At 49.9% G+C, this 16,942-nt stretch overlaps 8 protein-coding genes across 8 annotated transcripts; 5 read left to right on the top strand and 3 right to left on the bottom strand.

Moving 5' to 3' along the window:
• Positions 1-514: 514 nt before the first annotated feature.
• Positions 515-1,866, bottom strand: N7496_000643 (FAD-dependent oxidoreductase; the record flags this gene model as incomplete). The annotated part of the gene is made up of 2 exons (XM_056693574.1): positions 515-1,288; positions 1,342-1,866. The coding sequence occupies 2 exons, from the start codon at positions 1,864-1,866 to the stop codon at positions 515-517; spliced, it is 1,299 nt and encodes a 432-aa protein (XP_056560303.1).
• Positions 1,867-3,425: 1,559 nt separating this feature from the next.
• On the top strand, positions 3,426-4,154 carry N7496_000642 (bZIP transcription factor; the record flags this gene model as incomplete). The annotated part of the gene is made up of 1 exon (XM_056693573.1): positions 3,426-4,154. The coding sequence occupies one exon, from the start codon at positions 3,426-3,428 to the stop codon at positions 4,152-4,154; it is 729 nt and encodes a 242-aa protein (XP_056560302.1).
• An 804-nt stretch (positions 4,155-4,958) lies between these two features.
• N7496_000641 (uncharacterized protein) lies at positions 4,959-6,483 on the top strand (the record flags this gene model as incomplete). The annotated part of the gene is made up of 8 exons (XM_056693572.1): positions 4,959-5,074; positions 5,129-5,176; positions 5,230-5,359; positions 5,411-5,454; positions 5,506-5,605; positions 5,659-6,015; positions 6,075-6,153; positions 6,215-6,483. 8 exons carry the CDS (start codon positions 4,959-4,961, stop codon positions 6,481-6,483), a joined length of 1,143 nt encoding a protein of 380 aa, XP_056560301.1.
• Positions 6,484-7,129: 646 nt separating this feature from the next.
• N7496_000640 (MARVEL domain-containing protein) lies at positions 7,130-7,738 on the bottom strand (the record flags this gene model as incomplete). The annotated part of the gene is made up of 3 exons (XM_056693571.1): positions 7,130-7,253; positions 7,320-7,605; positions 7,663-7,738. The coding sequence occupies 3 exons, from the start codon at positions 7,736-7,738 to the stop codon at positions 7,130-7,132; spliced, it is 486 nt and encodes a 161-aa protein (XP_056560300.1).
• Positions 7,739-9,014: 1,276 nt separating this feature from the next.
• Positions 9,015-9,725, bottom strand: rcf1 (respiratory supercomplex assembly factor RCF1; the record flags this gene model as incomplete). The annotated part of the gene is made up of 3 exons (XM_056693570.1): positions 9,015-9,439; positions 9,508-9,578; positions 9,685-9,725. 3 exons carry the CDS (start codon positions 9,723-9,725, stop codon positions 9,015-9,017), a joined length of 537 nt encoding a protein of 178 aa, XP_056560299.1.
• An 828-nt stretch (positions 9,726-10,553) lies between these two features.
• Positions 10,554-12,321, top strand: N7496_000638 (threonine dehydratase, biosynthetic; the record flags this gene model as incomplete). Its single annotated transcript, XM_056693569.1, has 2 exons — positions 10,554-10,676; positions 10,804-12,321. The coding sequence occupies 2 exons, from the start codon at positions 10,554-10,556 to the stop codon at positions 12,319-12,321; spliced, it is 1,641 nt and encodes a 546-aa protein (XP_056560298.1).
• Positions 12,322-12,893: 572 nt separating this feature from the next.
• N7496_000637 (50S ribosomal protein L36) lies at positions 12,894-13,400 on the top strand (the record flags this gene model as incomplete). The annotated part of the gene is made up of 3 exons (XM_056693568.1): positions 12,894-13,154; positions 13,240-13,274; positions 13,361-13,400. 3 exons carry the CDS (start codon positions 12,894-12,896, stop codon positions 13,398-13,400), a joined length of 336 nt encoding a protein of 111 aa, XP_056560297.1.
• A 637-nt stretch (positions 13,401-14,037) lies between these two features.
• N7496_000636 (elongation factor G) lies at positions 14,038-16,630 on the top strand (the record flags this gene model as incomplete). Its single annotated transcript, XM_056693567.1, has 4 exons — positions 14,038-14,243; positions 14,303-14,414; positions 14,482-16,511; positions 16,576-16,630. The coding sequence occupies 4 exons, from the start codon at positions 14,038-14,040 to the stop codon at positions 16,628-16,630; spliced, it is 2,403 nt and encodes an 800-aa protein (XP_056560296.1).
• Positions 16,631-16,942: the final 312 nt, after the last annotated feature.

Genomic DNA, 16,942 nt, shown 5'->3' with positions numbered 1-16,942 from the left:
ATATCTGATCGGGAATAAGAGTACCTATCAAACGAAATAGCAGTAGTCTTTGTGGCTGTTCACAAGCTGGCTATGTAATTAGTCGAGCCACGATAATCCCCGGGCGCTGTTAATCCCCCACTTGTGAGCCTTACGGGGAGTTCATCCACTAAACACGATACGTGCCGCCATGCACGCCCGCTGCGCCTCGTAGCTAGTGCCTCGCGTGTCTGCGCCAAGATTCAACTGCCGGGCAAAGAGAGGCGCATTTTTGCCCTAGGCCCCTTTTCCGTATCAATATCTATTTTGAGGACGTGCTTGGGCCTCGGAGCGTCAAAGTCAAGAATACAGTTATGTTTCTACAATGATGATGAGAGGGGCTGAAATTTCCCATATTGCAATCGAATTTGTTCTATATCTAATTACATGATTGGATCTTCACAGACAGAAGATTTGGAGCTGAGTGCCCGACAAAAAACTCCTTTCATAGTCCCATCTTCGACATGTTGATTTTATCCACCTGGAAAATAACAGATCAAGGCTCCATCGGCGGCTTAGAACCCTCCGGCTTCATCAACTTGAAATTCTCAATGAGGGCTTGGGCTGCGTTCTCGCCGAAGAACATGTTCTCCACATTCATGCCATCCTCAATATGGTCGCGACCGCGAGGGAGCATCTCAGCCTCGTAGGTAGCGATCGCTCGGTCCAGCGCCGCAGCATCGGCTATTTCGTCAAACTCCCCTTCCTGCTTGTCACCTATCTCAGCAGATATACTCTCAAACAATTGCAATGCATCATACATGGCTTGATTGACGCCCTCGCCATTGGGCGAGGCAGCATGCGCAGCATCTCCCATGATCGCAACACCCGGAGAGCGCTTCCATGCATCTTGGTTCTGGGTGCCATCGTGAGAAGCATCGTCAGCCTTTGGCAACAGCAATTCCGGCTTGAGTCTGCACCAAGGCCAAACGCGCCAGGGGCCCTCCGCATGGGCGACAAAGTCACGGAGGTGCTCTGCCCAGCCATCATAGAAGCCAGTAGATGCAAGGAGCGCGGCACGAGTCTTTTCAATGTTCGCTACATCCAGCTCACCACCGGATCGAGTGAGCTCTTGCGGGCCCTTAATACCCATGTAGACACGGTATGAGCGGTCGGACATTTGCTGCACGCAAAGAATGGCGTTGGCGCTCATAGCGATGGAGTTTCCTGCGCCGACCGTCTCGCGTGCAGCATGGTACCGTGGATTGTCGAGGGATAGTCGGCCCTCGATGAACATGATTCCTGCATATTCAGGAGTTGCAGGCGTGATCTTGATACAATTAGCATTCGTCTTAAAGAGATCATGGCAAGGTTTCTACTTACCAGTTGTCGCACTTTACTCAAAGCGCCATCGGCACCGACAACAAGCCGGAATCCAGTCTCTGTCGAGCCATCTGCAAAGCGCAGGACGACGTCTTTGGCGCTCAACTCTTCTTGGTGCGTGTCACGCTCAATGGAAGATAGCGCCTTGCCCCAGCGAACCCGATGCGATGGGAGAGAGTCCAGGAGTATCTGCCGCAACTGGAGGCGATCGATCTCAGGCGCATCGCGTTTTTCGCCAAATTTCATGCAGAAATCACCCTTGTAGTTTTGGACAAGCATACTCGTCGCATCACGTCGAGCAAGCCTTTCGAATTCGTCGTGTAGACCAGCGCGTCGCAGTGCTTCCTGTCCTGTTTGACCATGGATGTCCAGGGTGCCACCCTGAAAGCCCGGCTCTGGGACTGACGACGCATCCCGCTCAAATACGACGTAGTCTATGCCCGCGCATTCTAGGAGGCGCGCAAATGTAAGTCCGCAGGGGCCACCGCCAATGATGGCGATCGGTGCAGGCTTTGAACTGGACATAGGATGGCTATATGGCTTTCACGGGTTTGGAACACTTTCAATAGTAAATCTTCAAGGGCTATAAAGAATAGCCAGTCCAGCAACGTATATATTTCAAGAAAGATTCAATAAAAGATGAAGGATATAGCCGGGAATCATCGACTTACACACCGCGGTATCGAGGCTTTTTATACTCACCATCGGGTTTAGGCTTTTACCTCTTCGCCCCTTTTGCGGATTTTGACGATGATCCATAATGAACTCTTTTTGGGGCTCAATTGCACCCATCATGGCTCATCCCCATACAGATATTGATGCTCGGGTGGTAGTAAAATCCGACGCAAGCACAAAGCGATTGTAGATCAGGTAATCTCTCGGGGATTAGAAATCCCCGAGACCCCGAGACCAGTTGGTTGAACACCAAACGAAAATGTGGCTAGAAAGAAGATGAAATCAACCCAAACTTCAATTTGTAAAGGCGGGAGACTTTAGTTGTTTTTTTTTACTCACAGTCGCACCTGGATACCCCGTTGTATATTCCTAGGGTCCTGCTCTAGCGAAGGGTATCCCCGTCCATTGACCAGAATCCACATACCTCAGTTTAGCCCGGAAATTTCAACATTCGAATGTGATAGGTATCAACTTCCCTCTAACCTCTTTGTTAGGACCGGGATTTTTCTGCTCGCCGGCTGAAAATTCCGAGTCATGCATGGAAGATCACCTTCGTTCTAGGGTAAGCGATCCTTCATAGTTTGTCCCTGATACGATCAATGGAGCTTTGATCTCTATGGTCCTAGCATGGGGATACGATCACAAACAAGTCTCGATCCTTGCTCCTAGAGCTCAATATGGACGTATCCTTTATATGTATCCTATACTACTGGGATGATTGTTCCCGTGCCTTATCAAAAATGTATGCACCTGACGGGATTTAGTTTGCCACCCAGCAGTACTCGTAATCCCCGACCAGGAGACCAACTCTCTGCCGTGACTTCCCCGCGCCCGGTACCTTGAAGGGTCTGCCAATGAGATACCGATTCGTGATTGTGTCAGGTACCTTTGTAGATTCAAGCCCATGGGATCATTGGTCCTGGAACGAGTTACAAATATATTCCTAGCACGGTCTTCTTTAGCAAAAGAACCTAAACACGTACTTTGGACCAGATGCCGCTTAAAATTCCCGCCAGTCAGGATAATGGCTGAGCGCGAACGGATCGGAAGATCCCTTTCATCATAAATCCTGATTGGGTTTGGGTTTCAAACGGCTGAGGCATCCGCTGCTACAGCGGGTGGAAGTGGGGTGGCAAGACCCTGGCATTCGTTTGCCAATTTATGCTTCAAATCAAGCCAGCCTCGTCCATAACGTGCCTTGGCTATGGATAATAATCGTCATACACAGGAACGATCGTCTCCGCTATCCGCGTGTCATGGTGTCTCGTTGTATTTCATCTACTTTAACATCCTGGACATATATAAAAGAATACAAAGTCCTAGACTCTTCCTTGTCTTTTGGAACCTCTCTCCTTGTCCTATAGCTTGGATCTCGACAGATTATATCTACCATCAGCTGTCTACCAGAAATGGCAACATTACTCTACCCTTCCAATTCCGGCATTGCCCTGGATGGGTCTATCAACCGTTCTCCGCTACAAACACTGCAGCCAACTACACCGAGTACGGAACTACCATGGCTGTCCCCTTTCACTCCGTCGCAATATGAGAAGGATGGTCTCCTTAGAACCCCATTTGAAAAACAGCTTCCCAAGATGTCCAATATTCCAGCTCCAAACCTAGAGCCCGCACAACCAGCACAGCCAGTTCAGCGAACTCGTCGGTCCTCGACGAAGTCCAGAAAACAAAATGAGGACATCAGCCCAGAAAGAGCCAAGCACCTTGAGCGGAATCGCATTTCCGCCAACAAATGCCGAATGAAGAAGAAGAAAGAGCACGCAAGGATGGAGAGCCTGTTGAGCACCGAAACAGCGAAACGCGATTCCTTGCTATCTGAAGTGGGTCTATTGAAGGATGAACTGTGGTACCTCAAAAACATGATCTTTGAACACGCCCAATGCGAACATCAAAGCATCAACAACCAGCTGGTAAAAATGACGCAGGCCGTCCTTGAAAGCAGCTCAGGGCAGTTGAAATGCCCCTCGCCGGCCTTTTCATCAAGTACGTGGTCCGACGGGTCGGTCCTGGAGGAACCAGGGCAGCCGGAACACCCAGTTACACTTCCAGCAGGTGTTATTGGATATGGGGAATGTCCTGACACGATGTTTGAGAGTTTTCTTGATCTGCCGGCCTTATAGCTAGTCCATCTCTAGGCTCATGTACATGTACCTCATGCCGACTATGTATTAAGGCGAGCTTTATCGAATCCATGATGAACGTGACACGACTGCGTTGATGTCATACTTTCCTCAAAGCTATAGCAACCTACTACGAGTACCTTGAATTGGATTCAAACTTCCACGCATGATGCAGCTCAAACCAAACATCGCATTCTAAATCCGCGGAGTTTCCAACAGGGTCGTGGAACATCAGGCATCTTTCAATTATCCCGGGTCAATGTGCCCACCAATCAAAAAGGTAGCCTTATGACTCAGTTGGCCTGACGGTCGAAATGGGAAACCCCGCAAACGAAAGCGACAGCCGCGTCATCATTGGCGCTATGGCTAACCTCCAATCATGGCGCTCGGAGGAAGCTATCTCCATCTCCGGACTCTATCGGGTTGGACAGAAACTATGGATGGAGACTGCGGCTCGTCGATTGTATGGAAGAAACGGCCGACCAATCGCATCACAATGATCGGCCAATCATGTGGGGCCGGAGAACTCAAGCTTGAGAGGATTTATTAATAATTTAGAGCTTCTGAACTGTGCTATCATTCTGGTCTCCCATGTACCAGCCACTGATGTCACATAGAGGCCTTGCCACAAGCCATAAGCCACAGGTAGAATGTAGATGCCATGGATCTATGCATATGCATCTTTGATATAACAGCGTCATATCCCCTACTCTATCCTTTTTTTTAATGCTTAAACATCGAAGCAGAACACTAGCCACACTTACAACTCTATAGTTACGATAGGAAGAGTTATTCATTTCCCGAATGTCCTCGACATTTATCATGTCTAAATCATTATGCAACACACCTGCCCCTGGGCAAGAGATGGCCCAATTCACCCAGAGGAACATAATGGGTACTCTGTTTGAGACAACAGAAAGGTATGATCAATTCTACGAATTCAACTTGGGTTAATTCTAAAATTTTTGCCGCAGATATCAACATCTGGAGCCTGTCGGAATGGGTATCTCTGGACTTGTCTGGTATGGTGGTCACCTCAACTGAATTACTGTCTGATACTAATTGCTCGGTTTAGCTCCGCAAGAGACCAGATTAAACACCAGACCGTCGCTGTAAAGAAGCTCTGCGAGCCATTCAAGACAGACAACATTGCAAAACATATGTTCCGCGAGGTCAAACTATTGAAACAACTCCAGCATGATAACGTGTGTCACTCAGTAGCTTTCCTAGATAATCGAATATTGACAGGTATCCAGATCATTCACTTAAACGACATTTTTATTTCTCCATCTGAAGAAATGTAAGCATAATCTGACCTTCTTTCTAAGGAATCGATCTAATAGCTTAAAAGTTATCTCGTCACCGATCTCATGGCGACAGATCTGCACACTCTCTTGAAAACGAAAAAGGTTGGCAATCAATTTACGCAATACTTTTTATATCAAATCATGGTAATTATTCACTACCCCCTATACACTCAATTACCATGACTAAGCTTTAATAGCGAGGCCTCAAATATGTACATTCCGCCGGTGTAGTCCACCGCGATCTCAAACCAAGCAACATCCTAGTCAACGAAAATTGCGATCTAAAAATCTGTGACTTTGGCTTAGCCCGCGTGCAAGAATTACAGATGACAGGTTACGTCTCAACTAGATACTACCGAGCACCAGAGATCATGCTCACGTGGAGACGATACAACGAGAAAGTGGATATCTGGAGTGCTGGGTGTATCTTTGCCGAAATGATGATGGGTCGACCGCTCTTCTTGGGGAAAAACCATATCGATCAGTTCTGTGTTATTACGCAGCTTCTGGGAAATCCACCAGATAACGTCGTTGCAAACGTGACGAGTCAAAATGTGAGTGATCCTACCTTCATCTTTATCGAAAATTGTTTGTTGACTTGTTTCCCCATCAGACTTTGAATTTTATCAGGTCCCTTCCGAAGCGGTCTCGGAAATCGTTGGCTACGCTTATCCCTACCGCGAGTAGAAAAGGTATTCATCCATTCCTGTTTCCTTTTACTCTTATGGGTAATTGCTAATTCCCATCCATTAGCCATCAGCCTGTTGGATAAACTACTCCAATTCGATCCAGAGAAACGCTGTTCCGCGGTCGACGCTTTGGAATCCCCATATCTTGCTCCATACCATGACCCGGATGACGAACCCGAGGCTCCACAATCATTTGACTGGTCATTCCTTGAAGCAGATCTTCCAGCCGATGTATGGAAGACTATTATGTACGCAGAGGTTTTGGGGTACCATGAGCAGGCAGGGGGGCCCTTCCAGTTGACTGGAGAATTTGATGGCATGGACCTAGGTTGATCAACCTTTGTATTGTGGGGGTTGAAGGTTATTTTTCTTTTGTTCTCTCCTTTCTAAGCTCTGCATTTCCCTGTCTTGTTCGGACCTCTCCTTTCTTCTTTATGATTTGGGAGGGGTGTTTCTGTCCTTTGGAGGCATTTTGCTTTTGTTTGCGGCGACTCGTTTGTCATATGGGCGGCCATTGTTGAAAATTTTGAGTGAATGAAACATTCTGACAAGCTGATTTGGTATTAGACAGTCTTGAAGCAGCCTCGAAGGGAAACACTTAAGAGGTGCGCGAGTCTGTATGCAGAAAGTTGTACTCCCATGAGCATGTAGCGAGGCAACTAACGTAGAGATGAGGAATCATTAAAAGTATCATTATTGAATTATCAAGGTACGATGATATATGGTATCCGTGGGTAAGCCCATCGCATCAGGCTAGAAAAACACGTCATAAAACAACACCACGCCGATGATCAATGGTCAAATTCTCCGTAGATCCACCCGTGTGTATTCGTAGATTCGTTTTGACCCATGCGTCGATATGTATTATTTGAACATTAAAGTTGTGGAGTCAGCCGATCCAATGCATGGTTGGCATATGATAAGATGCGAACTATGATTGCCTCGGTCTGGGGTCGTACTGCAAGTCGTTGTCTTCGCTCTAGACGCTCTCGGGGGCAGTCACTTCGGAGACGGCCGGTTGTTGCTGCTCATGGTTGTGGCGGTTGCGGCGAGAGTTGGCGACGTCCATGAAAGCGTAGACATTGGTGAAAGCGAAGAGTGCCCTATTTTTGCTGTTAGACTCACTATTTTTTGGATATTTCCAGGGACCGGATGCATGGGTAACTTACCACTCAACTGCGGCAACGACAATGGTCGCCTGGAGACCGTGACAGCTGGCATAGCTGCAAGAGTTGGGCTTGGGGATCATAACTGCCAAAGCAATCCAGCCACTGAGCCAGAGGGCCATAGTAATGAACTCCATAGCGGGGATCACGACTTCATGCGAGAAGCGCGGGAGCCAGATAGGGGCGAGGCCCAAGTAGGGCACGGCGACAACGAGAGTCCAACAGCCATTGAAGAGCATGTAATAGATGACATTGGAGAAGGACCATTCATCGTACAGGGATGCAATGACTATGTCGAAATTGTCAGTAGAGTCTTTCACGTGTCAATCGCGTGGTGGGCACCAACCGTATGCAGTCAAGCCAATAGTAGCCAGGGCAAAGACAGCCTGAATCAGGCGGATAGGATAGACCCAAGCCAACATGATGGGTATAGATGTGACAATTGCTGTTTTCAAAACTCAGTTATATAGGAGATCGAAAACGTGAAAGAGACTCTGTCTTGGTCGTGTTTCGGATTGTACGTTGCACTGTGATGAAGAAAAGAATAAGATCCACTTTCGCCTCGCCGGGTGTCCACTGGGTTATATACTGGGGGAAGTCAAACTTCAGAGCTAGCATAAAATTGAGAAAAAAATCCAATCCAGGTTAAGACCGAGGCGTTCCTGAGTATGGCCAGACGTCATGGGACGGAACATGCCTCGGAGTCGGGGAGACCCTGCAGGGCAAGCACTAAGGCCAGTAACTTCAGTAGTTGAAAGAAGGCGCCGAGCTGGGCCTCCGGGAACAACCCGATGAAAAGGTTGGACCACGGCAGGGGTTCATAGAAATTTTTGCTGGGGCTCTTACTTGAAAAAGCTTTAGGGCAATAAACTATGGAAAATGCAGGTCCCTTGGCCCCCGGAAAGGAACCACGCCTCGGCACGCCGAGAAGCAGCAGCCCGGTTGGGTTCCGTGCCTCTTCCCCAGATTCTTTAAACCTTTAAACTTATAACCTATTATCTCGCAGTTTATGAAGAACAGAATACGACCCAGTTCATTATTGTTGGATATTCAATTTCTCATGACTGAAATTTCGGTGTACTTTTGACGCTACATCGTATTAGCAAAACTCTGCCGAGTCTATGACGCTGAGTTTGTCGATCTCACATGAAAAGGAACCGAGGCAGCCCCGAAGAGGATGCCACCACGGGCGATCTTTCATCGGATCCTCCGATTCTCGACCGTCTGGCCAGAATAAAAAGTAAGAATTTGTCAAAAAAGGAAGAAGCTTTTAGCCAACCGGTGCCTTATGATCAGTCGGCACTATTTCCGCCAACTATGCGTGCTATACGGAGTACTTTTTGACTATACATAGGTAGCCCTATTAGGTAGTTGAAGGATTCACAAGTCTACCTTATCTTCCCGATAAACCATGCCACGGACAGACTGTCTTTCCGGTTTACTACGAGCATTGCGAGCATAACCTGACCGCCATATGCATCATGAAGTAATATCTGACTCACTGGATTTCCGATCCTTCTATCAGATGATACTATCATGATTTCAGAATGAAAATCAACACAAGCATAACCATGTATGGTGGAGATGAGAGCACCTATATACAAAATCATACACTACTACAAGACCTATCCCGTTTATTTTACACGTGCCATGATCGACCCAAGTATAGCCTGGTACATACTACTCTGTACCTCGTACTTAGCTGGCTCTTGACAGCAAGGCCCGCACGGCATCCATCACCCCGATCGACTTTTCATCCGCCGGCTCAATAGCTGACCGAGCGGCATCCGGCTCCTGTGAAGACGGCCTCTGTCCTGCCTCCTTCGCCGCCGCCTCAATAGCCGCATGACGCTCTCGCCACTCGCGGTCCTCCTTGTCACGGATTTCCAGCTCCCGAAGCCATGCGTCGCGCTTCTCTTGTGCCTTGCGCTCTTCCACCGCCTGCTCGAATTCCCGACGCTGCTGGCGCTCCGTCTTGAAGTACATTCCTCCCGCGACGAGGGCGACTAGTGTGAAGGCTTGGGCGTAGATACGGGCGCGGAACATGCGGTTCATTTCGGCAGAGTCGCCAGCTCGCATGGATCGGTAGGCTCGGTAGAGGGCGTAACATGTTGCGGCGCATCCTGCAGAGAGGGAGATGTTTAGTATGCCGTGGCTGGGATATTCTGTATGTTGGTAGCATAGAACGCACCAAGTGGAATCAGAGGCTCTTCCTTCAGGCGTCTGGTAAATTTCTGGGCGCCAGTCTCCTCCTTGAATTGACTGTCATGGAGGGAGCAATGTCAGCGCACAAGTTGTCTCGGTCGCAAGTAACCTTCCATCTAGCATTCATTGCAGCGCAGGTCATTGTAGGTATTGAGTGACATACGGGTTGTCCTCAAAGGACGAGGGAACAGGTTCGCGGTTCATGATGTGAGGGGGTCGTGGAGCTCTCGTGAGCTGATGTGGTTTGCGTGTAGGTCGCGATCGGACGACTCGGGTGGGCAAGGAACGAGGGCTGCGAACGTATATGCACACTGGTTGGAATTGTCCCTTCAGCTGTCAAGGCCGGCTAGATTGCTTAGCGTCGGTTTAGGGCTGGAGTTGAAGATTGCTGGTGGTATGCAAGGGTTGTTCGGAGCATGACGTCGCGAATTCGCCAAGAAGTTTTCCTGAACTGCAGAGCATACGAGGATGGGCGGTAAAACTACGAGTCCCCATTTCTTATTATTTGATGTTATCGCTTTGGCCAGGCTGTGTTGAATCAATAAAAGACACGACGCAAAATCATCTCAAATTATTTATTATTTAATCCTTCAGTACAAAGCAAATCCGAATCTACCTAATTTGCTCTGAAAGGAAGTCACGCCATTCAAATCAACTGGCGAGGTGACTAAGTTAAGGTTGACCGCCATTAGCTTATGTAAGATATCAAGTCGCACTTCTCTTGCCATTCTATTCACATTCATTGGCCTCCCATTGGAGAAAAAGTACTAATCTATACTATGGACAAACAAATCAAGTCTATACTTACGTATCATATATCAAGTTATTCCCTAGGATATCCGTATTAAGTATGGTAGGTAGGGCATCCACGTTGATGACATAAGTCTCCGGCTCCGATCGCGGGCCCGCCTCCGCAAGAAAAAAGAGTCAGAGGGGCAAGAATTTCCTCATTGGCCCTTCGTTTCCTCTCCCAAGCCATTGAACTTTTTTGATTTCACCTTTTCGGGTGAATTTAAATCTGTCAAAATCGTCATGTCTGAAGAGCCCACCACAAACGGGGTCGCGTCGCCCGTCACTCCCAAGATGAGTGGCTTGGCTTTGACTGAATATACCGCCGCTCCGACTCCCCCTCTGAGCGCGCTGAACGTATTCCTGGTGTGCCTCCCAACTGGGGCATTCCTAATGCTTTCCTGCTGCCCAACGGATACCCCGATGTAAGAAAAAAGCTTGTGCCTTCATATTCAATTGATCAATTCTAACCAGCCGTCAATGGGTTATCTAGTATCTGCGATTGATCCTAACATCCCGAGTCTACGATGTTATCGACGAGAGCCCTCTTCACCATGCCGTCAACCTCAGCAACCGGCTCGAGAGCCGAGTCCTTCTCAAGCGAGAGGATTTGCTGCCCGTCTTCAGCTTCAAGCTTCGTGGCGCTTACAACAAGATGGCCCATCTGAACCCGGAGCAGCGGTGGAAGGGTGTCATCGCTTGCTCTGCTGGCAACCACGCACAGGGTGTCGCTTATTCTGCTCGCAAGCTGAGAATCCCCGCTACCATCGTTATGCCCTCCGGTACTCCCGCCATTAAGCACCTGAACGTTGCCCGTCTGGGAGGTAGCGTTGTTCTCCACGGAAATGACTTTGATGCCGCCAAGGACGAGGCCCACCGGTTGGAGAAGCAGCATGGTCTGACCAACATCCCGCCATTCGATGACCCGTACGTCATTGCTGGTCAAGGTACCATCGGTATGGAGCTGTTGCGCCAGGCGAACTTGGACAAGCTGGAGGCAGTATTCTGCGGCGTGGGTGGTGGCGGTCTGATTGCTGGTATTGGTGTGTACCTCAAGCGCATTGCACCTCACGTCAAGGTCATTGGTGTTGAGGCTCACGACGCCAATGCCATGGCCCAGTCACTGGATGAAGGTGAACGTGTCTTCCTCAAGGAGGTCGGTCTCTTCGCGGATGGTGCAGCTGTCAAGTCTGTTGGTGAGGAGACCTGGCGGGTCAGCCGAGAGGTCATCGATGAGATCATCCAGGTCTCTACCGATGAGATCTGCGCTGCCATCAAGGATGTCTTTGAGGATACCCGCTCCGTCATCGAGCCCGCTGGCGCGCTCAGTCTTGCCGGTCTGAAGAAGTACATCTCCAAGAACCCCAGCCCCGACACCGGCCGTGAGCTGATTGCCATCACCTCTGGTGCGAACATGGACTTTGACCGTCTCCGCTTCGTTGCTGAGAGGGCTGCTCTCGGGGAGAAGAAGGAGGCTCTCCTCAGCGTCAAGATCCCCGAGAAGCCCGGTGCATTCGCCAAGCTCGTCGAAGTCATCCTTCCCCACGCCGTGACCGCTTTCAGCTACCGCTATGCTCACGACGACACGGCCGATGTTCTCATGGGCATCTCTCTGTCTGCTCAGACCGGCCGCGACGACCTCTCCAAGATCATGGAGGAACTGGAGAACGCTGGTATGACTACCCGTGACCTGAGCGAGGATGAGCTCGCCAAGCGCCATGTGCGTTTCATGGTCGGTGGTCGCGCTGACGTTGCCGACGAGCGTCTGTTCATGTTCGAGTTCCCCGAGCGACCGGGTGCGCTGGCCAAGTTCCTGACTACCCTCCGCCCCAACCAGAACATCTCTCTGTTCCACTACCGCAACTATGGGGGTGACGTGGGCAAGGTTCTTGCAGCGATCCAGTGCCCAGCTGATGAGAAGGATGATCTCGAGTCTTTCCTCAAGGATTTGGGCTATCCTTTCAGTGAGCACACCGATTCGCCTACCTACCAGACCTTCCTTCGTCCTTAATAATGTGCTTGCTTTTTGTTGCATATGCCCATGTCCATAGTGCAGATATCCAGATGGGGGTTTTGGTTGATGATCATGTTGTTTTGTTTTATTTTTCATTATTTTAGCGGTCTAAAAGTGCAACTCTTTTCTGATGTGCTTTCATTCCCCCAATTTCGGCGTTTGGTTTCAAATTCAGAATAGACTATTGGGAAATCGGTTCCATCTTTACTATAGCTTTTGTATATCAATATAAATCATATTCTACACATGCCTGTCGAGCTGCTCAATAGACAGCCTTTCAATATAACAAACAGAATGCCCAAGAAATGCATTGAAAATAAAGAATTCAAGAGAGCTATGTAGTAAAATACAATACTCACGAGTTCTATGTATGAGACCCACTCCTGCAATGCGGGCTCGGTGACTCGGCAATACAAAAGCTCCGGGCAACAATCTTCCCATCGCGAGAACCCGCGGAGCACGGCATCAACGACGAGCCCTACACCTCAATCGCTCGGCCCAGAACGAAAGATCACCGAGGCACCGCGCCTCATTACCCTCACTCCCTCGTTCTCGACACAATCGCAATCATGTTTTCGCTCCGCACCGTCCTCGGAGCGCCCAGCGCCCTCCGCCAGCTGCTCCCCTCCGTGTCTCGCCGATCAATTCCTGGCGCTATGTCTCTTCGTCCTTTCTCGCATATGATTCGGAACAGCTTGACGAGGCTGCGGGCTACTTCTTCAGGGACTGGTAGTGCCGTTGCTGTGGCTGTGGGTGCGACTCGGCAGATTGAGCAGGTTCGCGGCATGAAGACTCGCTCTTCCGTTAAGCGGCTGTGTGATGGATGCAAGGTATGATCTGTTCTGATATGGATTCTCTTGTTGGATGTGTTCTTGGGTTGGAATTGCAGTCTTGGATACTAACTCGGTGCTCTAGCCTGTCCGCCGAAAGAACCGTGTGTATATCATTTGGTGAGTTCTGGACCAGCCCAATCATTGCTGTTGGAGTCCAACAAGCGTGGAAAGATGCGTTTACTAATTCAATTACTTCTTTTTAGCTCGAAGAACCCCAAGCACAAGCAACGACAAGGCAAATAGAGGGGTTACCAACAACCTTCCTCTCTGCTTTTTGTTTCGATGGCATGCACGATTTTGATACCTCCAACCCGGCCCGACTCGACAGTCTCAACATACGTGATATACGTGATATCTCGAATGTTTTTGATATGATTGGCATATCCTGTTGTCCTGATTGTGTCCGATCTGTCCGATCCGGCCGGATACGCGGGATTTCGTCTCGACTCTTCAATTGGTGGCATACACCTTGCATACTTGTTTCCAACCCATAAATACTTTGGGATATCGCGGCGCTTGGGTCTTTATACTTGTACATTAGCTTTAGGACTAGAATCGCTGGTCTTCAATGTTTCATTCAATTCAAGGAATCTCCAAAATCTGAACTATAGCCCACATCCTCGATTTGGCAGGGTACCCCGAGTATCAGATGAAGCATCTCGTTCAAACCAGCGAGCATAGCCATACGAATGAATTAATCAACCATTGAGACTAGCGATCTATATTTGAAGGGTATATTAAGTACTTGTAATGCGCCGTTCCTGAGAGGCCGGTAATCACGTGATGCGTTCCTGGCTTCCCCGAACTTTTTTTCCGCGAAAACAAGCGCGCATTCAACTCGAGTTGATTCGACCAATCTTGGTAAGAGTTGATCGTCGTTATGAGGACTCCTACTCTTGCACGGTTGCCGTACCGTGCGGTGTCTGGCTTGACCAGCACTACCCGTTTCCAGTCCCAGACCTTCCTGCGTTTGCGATGCGCATCCACGGCCGCTTTGCGGCCCTCCGGTGTCGCGCCGGCTTATCAGTCGGTCATGAGGCAATGGGAGCAGCGACGCAATGCTGCCTCTGCTGCTGCTTCTGCAGTGTGAGTTTGAAAATATGACGAAATCCTCTTTGTTCAATGCTAATTTACTGTGGTTTTAGTCTCGAGGCCGCTGCGGCCAGCCCGGACAGTCTGTCGCAGGCCGCGATTATCGACAACCTTGACCCCATTGAGGCTGCCCGTTTGGACAAAGTTCGGAACATCGGTATTGCGGTATATATCACCATGGAAACTGTATATGGTCTATCATGGAAGTTCTAACGGTTCCCCTCTACAATAGGCCCATATCGACAGTGGTAAGACCACTTGTACCGAACGAGTCCTCTTCTACACTGGTCGAATCAAGGCTATCCACGAGGTCCGCGGTCGTGATGCTGTCGGTGCCAAGATGGACTCTATGGATTTGGAGCGTGAGAAGGGTATTACCATTCAATCTGCTGCCACCTTCTGTGACTGGGTCAAGAAGGATAAGGAGGGCGTTGACCAGAAGTACCACATCAACTTGATTGACACCCCCGGTCACATTGATTTCACCATCGAGGTCGAGAGAGCGCTGCGCGTTCTTGACGGAGCCGTTATGATCCTGTGTGCCGTGTCCGGTGTTCAGTCCCAGACCATTACCGTCGACCGTCAAATGCGCCGTTACAACGTTCCCCGTATCTCCTTCGTCAACAAGATGGATCGTATGGGTGCCAACCCGTTCAAGGCCATTGAGCAGATCAACACCAAGCTGAAGATGCCCGCCGCCGCCGTTCAGGTTCCCATCGGTGCCGAGGACGAGTTCGAGGGCGTTGTTGATCTGATCCGCATGAAGGCTCTCTACAACAAGGGCGAGAGTGGTGAGGAGATCTTTGAGACCGATGAAATTCCCGACAAGGTCAAGGAGATCGCACAGGAGCGCCGGGCTATGCTCATCGAGACCCTTGCCGATGTCGATGATGAGATTGCTGAGATCTTCCTGGACGAGGCTGAGCCTACCGAAGACCAGCTGCGTGCTGCTATTCGCCGCGCCACCGTTGCCCTGAAGTTCACTCCCGTCTTCATGGGTTCCGCTCTGGCCAACAAGTCTGTTCAGCCCATGCTTGACGGTGTCGTTGACTTCCTGCCCAACCCCGCCGAGGTTGAGAACCTTGCTCTTGACCAGAAGCGCAACGAGGCTTCCGTGAAGCTTGTCCCTTACAACTCTCTTCCCTTCGTCGGCTTGGCTTTCAAGCTGGAGGAGAGCAACTTCGGTCAGCTGACCTACATTCGCGTGTACCAGGGTACCCTCCGCAAGGGTTCCAACGTGTTCAACGCCCGCAACAACAAGAAGGTTAAGGTCCCCCGTATTGTGCGTATGCACTCCAACGAGATGGAGGAGGTCAGTGAGATCGGTGCCGGTGAAATTTGCGCCGTGTTCGGTGTTGAGTGTGCCTCCGGTGATACCTTCACCGACGGACAGCTTGGTTACAGCATGTCTTCCATGTTCGTTCCCGAGCCTGTCATCTCGCTTTCCATCAAGCCCAAGCAGACCAAGGATGCCGCCAACTTCTCCAAGGCCATGGCCCGTTTCCAGCGTGAGGACCCGACCTTCCGTGTGACCTACGACAGCGAGAGTGAGCAGACCATTATCTCCGGTATGGGTGAGCTGCACCTTGACATCTACGTCGAGCGTATGCGCCGTGAGTACCGTGTCGACTGTGAGACTGGTCAGCCCCAGGTTGCCTACCGTGAGACCATCGGCAGGCGTGTCGACTTCGACCACTTGCTCAAGAAGCAGACTGGTGGTGCTGGTGACTATGCCCGTGTCATGGGATGGATGGAGCCTACCGGCGCTCTCGAGGACAACAAGTTCGAGCAGCAAATTGTCGGTGGCAGTATTTCCGAGAAGTTCTTGTACGCTTGTGAGAAGGGTTTCAACCTCTCTTGCGAGAAGGGTCCTCTTATCGGCCACAAGGTTCTCGGTACCTCTATGGTCATTAACGATGGTGCCACTCACATGACTGATTCGTCCGAAATGGCCTTCAAGAACGCTACTCAGCAGGCCTTCCGTAAGGCTTTCGTGGAGAGCAACCCTGCCGTCCTGGAGCCCTTGATGAAGACTGTTGTTACTGCCCCGTCTGAGTTCCAGGGTGACGTGATTGCCCTGCTGAACAAGCGTGGTGCTACCATCAACGACACTGAGACTGGTGTTGATGAGTTCACCATCTATGCCGACTGCAGTTTGAACGGCATGTTCGGCTTCAGCTCCAACCTTCGCGCTGCCACCCAGGGCAAGGGTGAATACACCATGGAGTTCAGCCACTACGAGAAGGCTCCCCCACAAGTCCAGTACGTTTTTTTCACCAACATCTTGATACATCGTTCACATGCTAACCATTTTTCTCCCTTATAGGAAGGAGCTCATTGCCAAGTACCAGAAGGCTCAGGCCGACCGGAACAAGAAATAAGCTTGCTCAACAACCCACCCAGACCCTGCCTGAAATTCCCACCCTGGCCATCTTCCCTACACACCTTGTAAAACTACCACTATATTTCTCCCATTCGACTTCTTCCTCGGCCCAGGCAGGATCTGGGCTCTGTTCCACCTCTAAAACAGCGCAAATCATCTTTCTTATAGAGAAGACAAGATCTAGCTCACGGTGCTACTGTGGCGGACTCGAGGCGCTCTTCTACTTTCCTGCGTCATGGCATTATATCATCTTGCGTCTTTCTTTGCCGGGACATGTACTTTAAAATTTGGGATATTACCTTTCTACTCT

Source organism: Penicillium cataractarum (genome assembly GCF_028827025.1).
Source record: "Penicillium cataractarum strain IBT 29864 chromosome Unknown utg000001l, whole genome shotgun sequence".
Lineage (NCBI taxonomy): Eukaryota > Fungi > Ascomycota > Eurotiomycetes > Eurotiales > Aspergillaceae > Penicillium > Penicillium cataractarum.
The sequence above is the reverse complement of the archived record's forward strand: the minus strand, read 5'-3'. Positions and strand labels throughout refer to the sequence as shown.